The 13,653-nt window shown below is 37.6% G+C and overlaps 1 protein-coding gene across 1 annotated transcript in view; it reads right to left on the bottom strand.

Annotated features, from left to right (window-relative positions):
- Positions 1-13,653, bottom strand: part of Pros1 (protein S) — a 68,518-nt gene that overhangs the window by 44,063 nt on the left and 10,802 nt on the right. The window contains 1 exon segment of the mRNA XM_028879458.2: positions 1,239-1,396. Coding sequence (XP_028735291.1) covers positions 1,239-1,396 — 158 coding nt within the window.

The following is a 13,653-nucleotide window of genomic DNA, read 5'->3' on the forward strand; positions in this document are numbered from 1 at the left end:
CAAGCCATGAGGAGCAGGCCAATAATCAGCACTCCTCCATAGCCTCTGCAGCAGCTCCTGCCTCCAGGTTCCCACCTGGTTTGAGCTCCTTCTTCAGCTTCCCTCAATGGACTGTAATTCAGGATAATAAGCCAAATAAATAAACCCTTCCCTCCCTAAGTTGCTTTTTTTTTTTAAGCAAGGTATTTTAACACATTTCTGTCCCAATTCTAGACAGATTAAAATTAATTGTTGTGTATTTGGGGAAATTTCTCCTTTGAACCTATCAGAACATGTAGGGGCAAACCCAGCCACAGAAAACACAAGTAGCTACAGTTTGGGACAAATTTTCTAACTTGGCTATTGTCATGGTGCTGGGAGCTGTGACAGAGGCATGGGAGGAGCTTGATCTATGTCTTCTCCCTCTTTTACTCCAGATTGCATAAGTCAGCTAAGGTAAAATATGTGAGGAAACCCTGAAGGGTGTGACAGTTAGACTGACAATGTCATGTTTACACCACTTCTTGAAGATGTTAATGCTACTCCTGCTAGCCACAGGCAAGCAAGCTATAGATCACCCTCTCCTAAATCAGTAAGTCCATGTTGCTGTCTTTATGGTTATATTTGAAGGGTGGGCAACTTGGAAATTTTTATACATTAAAGATTATTGCTGATTATCAGTGGCCTCAGGAAACTTTATGAAGTTTACAGAATAACATACACTCTGCATACATAACACTGTAATAAGTAATCTCGGGTAGGTGGCCCTATTTCTAGAGCTTCTTAATGATAAACGGCAAGGTTGTGCATGGTGGTGTATACCAGCCTATAATCACAGTACTTGGGAGGCTGAAGAAGAGGCAGGAGGATAGTGAGTTCCATGATACTTCAAGCTACAGAGTAAGTGACTCTCTCAAATACAATCAAACAATCAACCAAAACAAAATATATAAAAAGCACAGTCACTTACACTTCAAATGCATCCGCTCTTGAACCCACAATGCTACCAAATTTTGATTAGGATAATAAAATAGTTACAAATCATAAAGTCAATACTAGTTGTCGATAATGAGACTTAAGGGAAATCCTAGTTTGGCCAGAGCACCTGTCCTTGGCAGTCTGCCTGAAATGACAGTGGTAACACAAATGATCTGCAAAAGCATCAGCTTTCAAGCGCAACCAAGGAAACTCAAGCTGGCAACGTTCCTACTGTAAATGTGTATCTAAGTGTGCACTTGACAGTTTCCAGGAATTCTTACCGTTTCTGGATTGTTTTCAAAGACCTCCCTGGCTTCCTCTTTATTGCAGAGTTCTTCAATGCATTCTCTTTCTAGATTGCCCTTTTTAGTTTCTTCAAGCAAGGCATTTGCACGGCGCTTCCTCACCAGGATTTGTGAAGCATGTTCTTTTGACAAAACTGTAGAAAATGTAAACTTACGTAAATAAAAGTTTTCATTTTTCCTCTAATATGTATCATCTTACTAAACAATAAACACCGAAATAATTTTCTGCATGACATTTAAAATTGATATAATTTTAAAATACGTAGATATGTAAACCCTTTGGTTAAGAATTCCACCAACAGACTCGGTGCACGCCTATCTATGCAGCTAGCTACAGCTGTTTTATGAGCTACTCCAATTGTCCAGCTCATCCTTGAGGTGTCCAACATGCTAGATAGTATTCAGTGTGTTTTTTCTTAACTATAGCTACGCCGTGCTAAAACAAGGTGCCAAAAACCAGTGACACTTTTAAAGCAGGAGTAACTAATGTTCTCAATTTTAATGTAAAACTTTTGGAATTTCTATAGACATAGAGAAATCCAGACGTGAAGTCCAATTAGCCATGTGAGAGCTAACAGCTAAGTTTGGAGGAAACTACTAAAGTGTATGGAATAGAAAATTGCAACCAGAATTTTAAAGTCATTTTGAAAATTAAAAAAGCAAGTAATAAAAATTTGCAAGGTCTTATACAAAATCACTGAATACAAACAATACAAAGAAAATAATATAAATATTTTTATAAGAACAAAAATTAGAAACACTACATACATATAAGGAGGGATAGCTTAGAAAATAATAAGCTGTAATACCTGTACTGAGGAATATCATGGAACTTTTAAAAGAAAATACACAGGTAAATACCTCCAACATAAAAGTTCAAATGCAAATTTTAGAATGCTATTCCCTCAGTATAAACTTTTATATAGACACACACACACACACACACACACACACACACACACACACACACACACACAAGTTATGTGAACAAACATATGGAAAAGAATTTGAAAATATTCTTAAACTGCCAGTTGTAGCTGGAAGATTTCCTGTGTCCCGGCTGGCCAGCAGTCAGGACAAATCTCTCCTACTTGCATCCCCCAAGTAAACACACAGAGACTTATAATAATTAAAATTGGCCATTAGCTAAGGCTTTCCACTGACTAGCTCTTACATTTAAACTCAGCCCATTTCTGTTAATCTATATGTTGCCACGTATTCCGTGGCTTTACCTGTGTGTCACTACATGCTGCTCCCTGGATGGTGGGCTGGCATTTCCCCTACCTTCTTCCAACCTCTCCCTTTGAATTTCCCACCTGCCTCTAAGCTGCCTTGCCATAGGCCAAACGGCTTTATTTATCAACCAATCAGAGAAACACATATTCACAGCATACAGAAAGACGTTTCCCCCATCAGCCAGTAGCAATTATATTTGAAGAAAATAATGAAAAATTGTGAACTTTTATATAATATTTGTATGTTGGATGGAGTATAGTTTTTAATGAAAAAATTTAAAAGCATAAAGTCTATAAATATTTTTTAGATTTTATGCATAAATAATCCTTTTTACTATAAAGAGGAGTAAGTCTATAAACAGATAATTTTATTTCATGTCCATATCTCATCACTTATAACAAACAATAGATACTCAAAATATTGACAAAAGAAAGGGGTAAAAGGAAAAGGACTGATCAATAAGCAATTTACCTGAACAACCAAAACTCAGAAGTGAGCTATGTTAAGGGAAAAGCAGGATGCATGTGATCTGACTAGGGGAGGGGGAAAACAGGGGCACTTCCTATTAGGCATGGGAGAGACAAATACAGAGGGAGAAATAACAGTAAGGATATCTGAAATGGTCATAAGTAACCATAACTACTTAAAAGCTATATTACATAAAACTATATTGCATATAAAACTATATGACATTCATGTATTTAATCATATACAGTTTAAATGAAATTTACTCATCTTGGATGCCAATGCTCCTTCTAATAGCCAAAGACCAACTAACAAAAAACAAACAAACAACAACAACAACAACAACAAAAGCAGCATCAGGTATGAGAAAGCTCTCCATTGAATTATTGGTCAGGGTTGTCCAAGAAACTCCCATAACATTACAGGTTATTGGTATGGCCCTTGTTTGGTCCCCAGAGATGGACGTTAAGTCCCCATTGCTGAAGACACCTTGCAATTTAGACACAGGGCCCAGAGACTCCTGAACTGGAACTGATATGAATTCTTCCTCTTGGAGGATGAGCTTTTAGGAAACAGAAGGCGCCATGAAAGCTTCCAAAGGAGGGAAGCAAGCAACAGTCCTACCCCGCCATGATGCCTATGCGCCACAACAGCAACTACCATGGTAGTATAGCCCGAAGAGTGGAAGAGTGTGCCACACAGACCTTAGCAGTAACCAACAGCTCCTTAATTGGACTTAAGGCTTGTCAACAAGAAAGAAACAAAGCCTGGTACTGGAAACCTAGCCAACTATCCAGTGCTAGCAAAGTCATGGATCTTGGAAGAGACGATAACCACCACTTTACTAATCAGCATAATCCCTAAATTCATTCTAAATATTTGTCCTTATACCCACAGACAGTCTTCATCCCTCATCAAAGAAACTAGTCGTTGCAACACATAGAGCCCATTACAGAAAACCACAAACAATCAAAATGCAGACATGTGGAGCCTAGATCCAATGGATACACCCACAAAACAACTTCAGGATCTAAGGATCAGGTGAAAAGGTGTGGAAAGATTGTAAGAGCCAGAGGATCCAGGAGTTAGCTGTGAGACTGTGTTGCCTAGCAATGTCAAAAGTTACATCCATAAAATCTCATCAATATGGCTACCTAAACATAAGTTGAACAAGGACCTCAACAGACATGCCAAAGTGGACAGCGGAAATTAACCAAAAGACTTCAACCCTACACAAAGAACTACAGTCAACTAAGGAATGCTGAGCATGATAAAAATACTCTGTCCCTCATAGAGCACACCAGTTGACTATCCAATACCAAATGATCAGCCCTGAAAACATATATACAAGTAACATTATACAGACAGAACTGGTAATACTTAGGAATATATAGGTATATACATATAACAAAATTTAATTAAAAGGGTGCCACGAAATTGAAAGAGAGGTGTATATTGGAGGGTCTAGAGGGAGGGGCCCAGGGTAAATGATGTTATTACATTATAACCTCACAAAAAGGAAGTAATAAAAGTAAGTGCAATAAGTAATGCTGCTTTAGGTCTCTTATTTTCCAATACAAAAATGTAAATGCAATCGCTAAGACAACAGTTTGGGTTGTATTTGTAACTCTTGTGTCTTTCCATTTCATCACCACTCATTAAAAGACAAAGATTCAAACAAAGCTTTGTGTGCATAAAGGATAACAATAAGCGTGTTACCTGATAAATGGTAGCACTATCAATAATTTGTATCCTACATGAGCAGCTATTTGTAATAAATATAGCAAAACAATATGGAATTCCTGAACTTTAAAGCAAATATATAATTCTGAGGAACACAGTAGTATTTTTACAGAACAATGAAAATGTTGGCTCAATAACAACAACAACAACAAAAATCAAGGTTCAATACTTTAAAAGACATACTATTCACTTCCCAGCAATTCTTCCATCAAGAATACTAAGCTTATGAACCACACCGAAAGATGATTCAGTGGGTAAGAGCACTGTATACGTAGGTCTGATCTGATTTGACCTGACTTTGACCACAAGAATCTACATAAAGGTAGAAGGAAAGAAGCAACTCCACAATGCTGTACTCTGGCCTCCATACGTGTACCATGGCATGCTCACATAAACACACACACACACACACACACACACACACACACACACACCACACACACACACACACATCATAAACACTCACACATACACACAATCATAATATTTTTTTAAAAAAAAAGAATACTAATCTTGGGCTCAGGAAATATTACAGAAGATGGCGGTAAAAATAGTCTAAGAGTATAACCTGGGGAGAAGGGCTGTAAAATGCTGTCTTAGGAGCATGACATGACCATGCCACTCATGAATTTACAGCAAAAGGAGTTGCCAATGGACGAACTTGTTCTATGTGACAATCCAAGGCGAACAACTGACAATTTGAGCTGTGCCCACTTTCAAAAAAAAAATCACAACGGGGCTTGTGAACTGTAGAGGGGCTTGGGGAATTTCCATACCACCTCTTGCAATTCTGTAATTCTGCCCAAATTGCACTTGGTCTTGGGGAAGAGCTAGAGTATAAAACTGGGAGAAGGGGTGAGGCTCCACCTATGAGGCTACAGGAAAGCTAGTAAAGACTTTCTGGTGCAGCCTTTGTGGGGAGGTGGTGACATTCACAGTACTGTGGGTACTCTGTTCTTAGTGAGGCCGATACATTTATTGGTTCCCCCAATGAACTTTGGCGGAATCATGCCTCTGTTTGTCCTTAGGATTTTAAGAGGAAGAGGGATAGACATTGTTTAAGCCTGCCAGGAATAAGGAATTTTTGCAATAGATCTACATAGGACTGAGCCCTTAGATATTCAGCAATAGATGCAGGTGGGGCTCACTGAACCACCCTGACCAGGGGAGCTTTGGGTAGCCACGAGGAAGAAGAAGTCATTGCTTTCAATGCTGAGGGTACTCGTGATGCTTCAGTACAAAGCTCCTCATCCATGTTCACGTGAGCAGTCCTAGTTAAACCCAGTGAGTGACAAAGAGAAGCAAAAAAAAAAAGACAAGAAAATGGGATGGAGACATGCTGGGAGAAAGGAGCGAAGCTGTGTGTGGAAGTGAGAGGAAGTTAAGAGATATGGGGAATGAGTGTAACCAAAATGTATTATATATGAAACTATGGAAGAATAAATTAATTTAAAAATACTAAGTTAAGCAAAGAAGATTTTGATATTAATAATTAAAGTACATAGTTGAAGTATTTTTCCAGCAACTTCCAAGTCTTTTCATCCCAAATCTACTCAACAGTCAGGAGCAGCTGACAGGTGAAGGAGTATCCAACTTCTCGAAAGGCTCATGTAAAGCTTTCAGTCTTTAGCAAAGATAGCTGTCGATTCCTCCTTCCAAAAACTTGCTTCTTTTAGGTTTGCCTTCTGTCCCTTTCCCTGAGTCCTTTTATTGGGCATCCTAAGAATGAAAAACTGCTCATGAAAGAATGTGTATGAGAGGAGACTCTTGGCAGTGTTTGTCTGTGATCCAGTGTTGGATGGAAATGCCTTTCACTAGACAAACAGAACGGCCACTTGACACTGCAACATTGTACTTCTCATGGCTTGAATAGTTGAAATGCATGTTTTCCTTAAAGCTTATGAAAAAACAAAACTGCATTAGCACACGCTAGTCTTGAGTCAACAATGATGACTGGATGTGAAAATTTTCATTAACAATGATTAGATTTCAACTATAAATATTTTCATTTCTTTTCATAAATATTTCATGAGAGTTCTATTTGGCAGTGTGGAGAATGTTTTGAAAATGTGGCTTTTGCAGGAATTAAGAAAAATCCAAAGATAGACATTCTTAAGTAGGCTTTTCATCCCTTTAAATTATTACCAAATTTCAGGAAAGCTCTCACAGCTTTCATAATGTAATGTTGTGTTTATATGTATCTTGTGTTTTAATCTTGTCAGAGACAGTATTTTCTTTGAATGAGGGGTGTTGTACTTGTTTTTCTCTAAGTTTTACATCTTATTTAATATTTTGGTTTTTGTTGCTGAAAAACATTTCTTCTCATATAACTGTACTAATGATAAGACAATTGTAAAAGAACTATTCTGGAAATGTAAGCCATATGTTAGGGCTTCAAAAAACTAAACCATAAAAAAGTTGATGATAAACATTTTTCAAGGATTAGAGATCACAAGATAGGTTTGAGTTAGGATTTGAATCTGGGATGTGAGGAAGAAATGCAAAGAAGAAATAATTATAGGTGATATATGCAAAGGTGATGGTCAATTATTTGAACAGAGGAGTGAAGCTGGCTCTGTTTTTTTTTTTTTTAATAGATGAGCCATTGGTGTCATTTAAAATGTGACCACTGACCTTTACTCTGGAACAATTCAGTGAGTGAATGAGCAGAGAAACAATGTCTGGACTGTTTATCTACAGCAGAAGTGAAGTGGCCATCTCCTGACTCCAAGATTTAATTATTACTTTAGTTTCCAGCCCCTATTCTAGAGGGAAACAGAATAAATCACTGTCGTTGTCTTCTCTAGATGGAAGCCTTTGATTTCACCAGGGAGAGATGAAGTAGTACAAGGTTAGTTATCTACTCCCAAATGGCAAACTTGTCACCCAGGAAAAAAAAGGGGGGGGGATAAACAAAGCACACCAAAAATTATTTTGTCTATTTCTTTAGTTGAGAGACAAATGAAGATGCTTTATTTGAAGAGATTTGAAGTTCTTAAGGTCTGACAGAAAGTTTCTCTAAGCCTTGCTGTTCTCCCAACTGCTATGCTATGACTCTATGAAGTTACAGCAGGAGCCCCTTGGATGGCCCCAGTAGATAGCTGCACAGTCGGCTCCCCCGGCACTCTGATCTCCTGCCCACTGGGAATACCAAAACACGACCGAACTTGACGTCATGTACCAAGGAGTGAACGCAAGAAAAATATTTTGTCTTTGTTCTCTTTGGCCTATTTTATTAAAATGCCATTAGTACTATTAGTTCACTGGCCTGTGTCTGTGCTTCTGTCTGGACAAATAAAGGGCTGACTGTTTGGGGACATCAAAGTCAACACTGAAGAGCTGGCCTCATTCCGTAATGTTCCGCTCCTTGCAGCCTCCCACAGATCTCTGAAATCAACAAGTATGAAGTGTGCTTAGAGGCTTGCAGGGGCCTGGGGTACTGCTCAGAGATGGAGCACACACTTCACAGTGCTAAATCCTCCTGGGTCTTTTCTCCAGATCAGCTAATTAAAGAGAACTTCGACTTAATGTGCAATTTATGAGCTCGGATTTGATCAGAATACATACACAAAAAGAGAGTATAAAAAAAAAAAAGAACTACAGTACTCAGTGGATTCCCCCTCAACATATTATTGAACTTTCAAAGTACACACATGCAAGTCAAGTTTTGGAATACTGACTGATCATCCAATAGATGTTTACAATTCAATATAATTTCTATCAGCCTCTCAGAATTCCCTGTGGAATGGCAAAGGCTAATATAGTAACAATAGAATCAAATGACAACTTATTAGGGAAATAAGGGAAAAGGATTTTGATGAAGATTCAGAAAGGAAATCCAGTGCAGGCCTATCACCTTAACACTTGGAAATAGAGGCAGGATCACAAGTTTGGGCCAGCCTCAGCTATATATTGATATCCTATCTCAAATAAAATAAAATGAAGAAAAAAAAATACCAACAAAACTGGCTTGATTTGGAAAAACAGATAATTCACAGAACTTTTAAAAAAAGAGCTTCAAAAGGTAGTGAACATCATTAAAATGATTTTAAAAGTTTATTAAGGTACACAATATTTTGGGGAACACAATACCACCACATTTCCTCTCTTTTTGTCTAAAATTAAAGAAAGCTTATAACTAAGACAAGAAAAACTATCCAATAAGTATATATAATGTATACAGCCAAAAATTACATTAATGATGTCTAGTCCATTAACATTTGACAAATTCAGATAAAAACTCCATTATATATATTAACAATGTCCAGTCCAGTAACATCTGATAAACTCAGACCAAAAAATTTTCATTACTTATCTTATTTAAAACAAGTAGTTCCTTTTTAAAAGTAGATTCCATAATCTCCCTTTTTATCTTATTATATCCATATTCTCTCTTTTTCCTTTTCATAATACATTCAGTAGTCTACCTTTTGTCATTTTTATATCTTCCCCTTTTTCTTCAGTGTAGATTCAATGATCTACCTATTCATGGGAGGGATCAAATTTACAACCAAATAAAAATTTAAAAACTACAATGAAATTATCAAAACAGAACATTGCTATAAAAACAATTAAAGACATTTTCTGAAACCTAAAATAAAATTTCAAAGACAGAACATTCAGAAATCAAAATCATAAAGGATTCATTCTGTAGACTTCCAAGAAGACAGGATACAGGATAGAAGGAAGGAAGCCATCATATAAGTACAAAAGAGGCACTGGGTTGTAGTTCAGGTGCAGTGCTAATAATAATAATAATAATATAATTAATATAATATAATATATACTAATATGATTATGGTTATGATTATAATTATAATTAATATAATATAATAAGTAGAGACATCTCCAGAACTGATGAGAAACACTATACTTCATATAAAGACAGCAACTAGATAAAAGATAGTAAGCTAGAGACATAATATGATAATCTAATCAAGACATAATAAGAATAAGCATTAAACCTGGGCATGGTGATAAATGCTTCCCAACCACTTGAGGGGTTGAGGCAGGGAAATCATGAATTTGAGGTCAGCCTGGACAACATAGTAAAACTTTCTCTTATCAGAAAAGAAACTATAACCATCAAATTATTTAGATGACTTTGCAAAATAACAAAACAGTTGGGTTCTGTCCATCCTCTTTCAGACAAGGGCCCTGCAGATAAGCATATCCTCAGCTTTGTGTCTACATATTTTAGCACAATGTGGTGGCACGTGCCTTTAATCCCAACACCAAGATGGCACAAGCAGACTGATCATTGAGTTTGAAGCCAGCCTGGTCTACAGAGTGAGTTCGGGGACAGACAGGGCTACACAAAGAAACCCGGTCTCAGGGAAGAAAGAAAAAAAGAAGAAGAAGAAAAAGAAGGAGGAGGAGGAGGAGGAGGAGGAGAAGGAGAAGAAGAAGGAGGAGGAGGAGGAGGAGGAGGAGGAGGAGGAGGAGGAGGAGGAGGAGAAGAAGAAGAAGAAGAAGAAGAAGAAGAAGAAGAAGAAGAAGAAGAAGAAGAAGAAGAAGAAGAAGAAGAAGAAGAATTGTATAAGCAAAAACAAATTGTCCTGGTAATAACATAAATGATTATCAGGGACATCCAAAGAAGACTGAAAATCAATTAGTGTTGATGAGAATATTCTAAAAGTTCTAGACAGAAAATAATTCTTTTAAAAAAAATTCTAAATGATATGTCTTCTAAATACCTCCTCTCAAGGCTCATGGATCTATGAGAAATTGGAGGTGAAAAGTTTGTAAGAGCCAGAGGTAATGGATGACTCCAAGGAAACCGTGTCTTCCAGACATGACTGGATTGAGGTACATAAACTCACAGACACTCTGGCAGCATGCTCAGTGTCTGCACTGACTCAAGCCAGAGAAGGTCCCAGCACTGAGAAACAGGGAAGTAGACATGGGGTCCCATCCCTAAGGAGCTATCTGCAGTTGATACCAGCTGGCAAAAGGAGCATCAGTTTCCTCCAATGGAGTGTCACCAGGTATATCAAACACACTCAAGGGCAGGCCTTGTACCCAGAAGTAGAAGTCCAACAATAAGCCAGGCGGTGGTGGTGCACGCCTTTAATCCCAGCACTCGGGAAGCAGAGGCAGGTGGATCTTTGTGAGTTCAAGGCCAGCCTGGTCTACAAAGCGAGTTCCAGGAAAGGCACAAAACTACACAGAGAAACCCTGTCTTGAAAAAGAAAAAAAAAAAAAAAAAAAAAAAAAAAAAGTCCAACAATAATTAATTCCATGGGTTTTTGGTTTGTCTGGTGTGTGTGTGTGTGTGTGTGTGTGTGTGTGTGTGTGTGTTTGGACACTTTTTGCTTTATTGGTCTTTTGCTTATTCTGATTTTCATTTTTGTGAGTTTTTGAGAGAGAAAGTTGAGTGAGTAGGGATGTTTGTAGTTCTGGGAGGAGTTGGTGGAAGAGCAAACAATCAAACTGCATGAAACTTTTTTTCAAATAAAATATAGAAAAAACTCAGCACCTTTTTCTACCACAAATAAAAATCAGACACAAAATATGAATGGAGTGGCAACATAATGTCAGCAGAAATATTAGTATTAAATAATAACTTAAGCAACGCATGTTGGAGGTCATTACTGAAAAAACATGGTAGAGTTGGAGCTATGACTTGGTGGTAGAGTATTCGCTGAGCACTCATGTGACCCTTAGTTTGATCCAGAGCAACACACAACACACAAATACACACATACACATACAGACTACAACACACACACACACACACACACACACAGATACTGACACCATAAAACATTAGAAGATATAAATATGTCATGTAATAATTCTTAATATGTCATATAATAATTCTTAACAGAAAAGGCAAATATCTTAAGAGATACACCACCCAAATTAATCTGTAATTTTGATGTAATTTCACTTAAAACCCTAACTTCTGTAGACTTTTATAATTTGTTCATTAAGCCCACTTTATAGAGTTTCATGCAGCCCGGGCCAACCTCAAACTCACTATGTAGTTAAAGATGGTCTTAAGCCCCTGTTCCTCCCCACCCCTTCCCTTAACTCCTAGGATCAGAGATTAGTGGTATGCACCGCCCCTGGCTTACGGACCAGCATCTTTAAATTGCACTGGAAAAATAGGTGGTCACTAACCAGGAGCCTCTGGAATTGCTAGCCATTGTCTCTCAGTTGCTGGCCCAGTCAGTAGCAGTGCTAAAAATGATTTTCACTAATACCTAAGCTGGGCAGACATGAGTGGTCCCATGCTGAAGCAGTTGAGATCCTGCTGCCTGCTTTCAAACCTGACAGCTAGCCGCTCAAGTTCACTCCTGTCATTCAATCATCTGCCAAGGGATGTCACTTATTTTCTATAAAAGTGTGGGTTTTCTACTGTTTTACCACAGGATTTTGCAGGGTTTTCCTGTGTTTATATTTTATTGAATTGGGGGAGTCCTTTATAACTCAAATCCAAATAAAAAAGGGAAACCATATAAACATAGATTTGGCTTATAAATAAATACTAAAATGTCTGTTCACCAAAACCAGAAAAACAAAACTAAACAAACCCCAAGGATGTGGGGAAAAGGTCTTTCAGGGAGGAGGGGAGGATGACAAGGTGGGATGATAAGACAAGCTGGTCCTGGAGCAGGGGTAACAGTAATCAGAATGCTTTATATACATGTGTGAAATTGTCAAAGAATACATTTAATAAACGCTATAAGAAAACCGAGGCACAAACTAGATAAAAGAATAAAAAGGGATTAAAAGTCTTAACACACACATAGAATCTATAAATCCATAAGAAAAATACCCCACTAGAAAAAGAATGAACTGAAACATCAAACTTCAAAATAGATAACACAGGACCAATACAAATATGAAAAAAAAAAGTTGAATGCAAATGTTATCAGAATTACAGAGCCTCCCCAGGAAGTAGATAAGCAGAAAGGGTACATTACCAAGTATCACAGAATAGTGATCCAAAAACTCTAATCTTTTCAAGTTTTTCTTAAGAATTTTGGGCAAGTCTAAAAGTCAATCTAAGATTCTACTCCTTCACTTCCCCAAAAGTTGTCTCCTCCCATTTTTCAATTACTGCATTTACAAAGATTTTTTTTTAAGTTGGCAAAGTTGAAAGCATTATCAACTTTTCAAAGCAGATTTCCAAGGAACTATTTCATAATATGTATCTGAAACCTTCCAAACAGACATACTATTTAGACATTCAGCTTGCAATTCTAGGAAATTAAGCCAATGAAATTAATATAGTCATATCCAAAGAAATATTATATGTGGCCCTCAATATCATTGAGATAGGCAAATGGTAGGAAACATGCTAAATATTCTCAAATACTGTTCTGGTTATATAATTATTATGAACACAAACTAAGAATATTTGTGTGTTTTAAAGGGTGGTATGTGGTATAGTTCATTGTATCTAAGACAAGGATCATTTAACATTTTTATTTTATATTTAATTACTTGTATGCATGTGTGTCTGAAAGTTTTCCTGTGTCCCCCCTGGCCTGGGGTCAGGACAAATCTGTCACCCACAGTCCCACAGCCTTTTATAAAATAATCACACAGAGGCTTAATATTAATTAAAACTGCTCTGCCATTAGCCCAGGCTCACTACTGGCTAGATCTTATACTGAAAACTCAGCCCATTTCTCTTAATCTATATATTGCCACGTGTTCAGTGGCTTTATCTGTGTGCCATTACATGTTGCTCCCTGGATGGTGGGCTGGTGTCTCCTGACTCAGCCTTCCTCTTCCCAGAATTCTCTTTGTCTGCCTATCCTGCCTATACTTCCTGCCTGGCTATTGGCTAATCAGCTTTTTATTTATCAGCCAATCAGAGCAACACATTCACAGCATACAGAACATCCCACCAAATGCATGTGTGTTTGTGTGTAGGTATGTGAAAGACAGAGATGTCACATCCTTTGGAGCTGGAGTTAAATGAAGTTGCTAG

Source organism: Peromyscus leucopus, chromosome 12, assembly GCF_004664715.2.
Source record: "Peromyscus leucopus breed LL Stock chromosome 12, UCI_PerLeu_2.1, whole genome shotgun sequence".
Taxonomy (NCBI): domain Eukaryota; kingdom Metazoa; phylum Chordata; class Mammalia; order Rodentia; family Cricetidae; genus Peromyscus; species Peromyscus leucopus.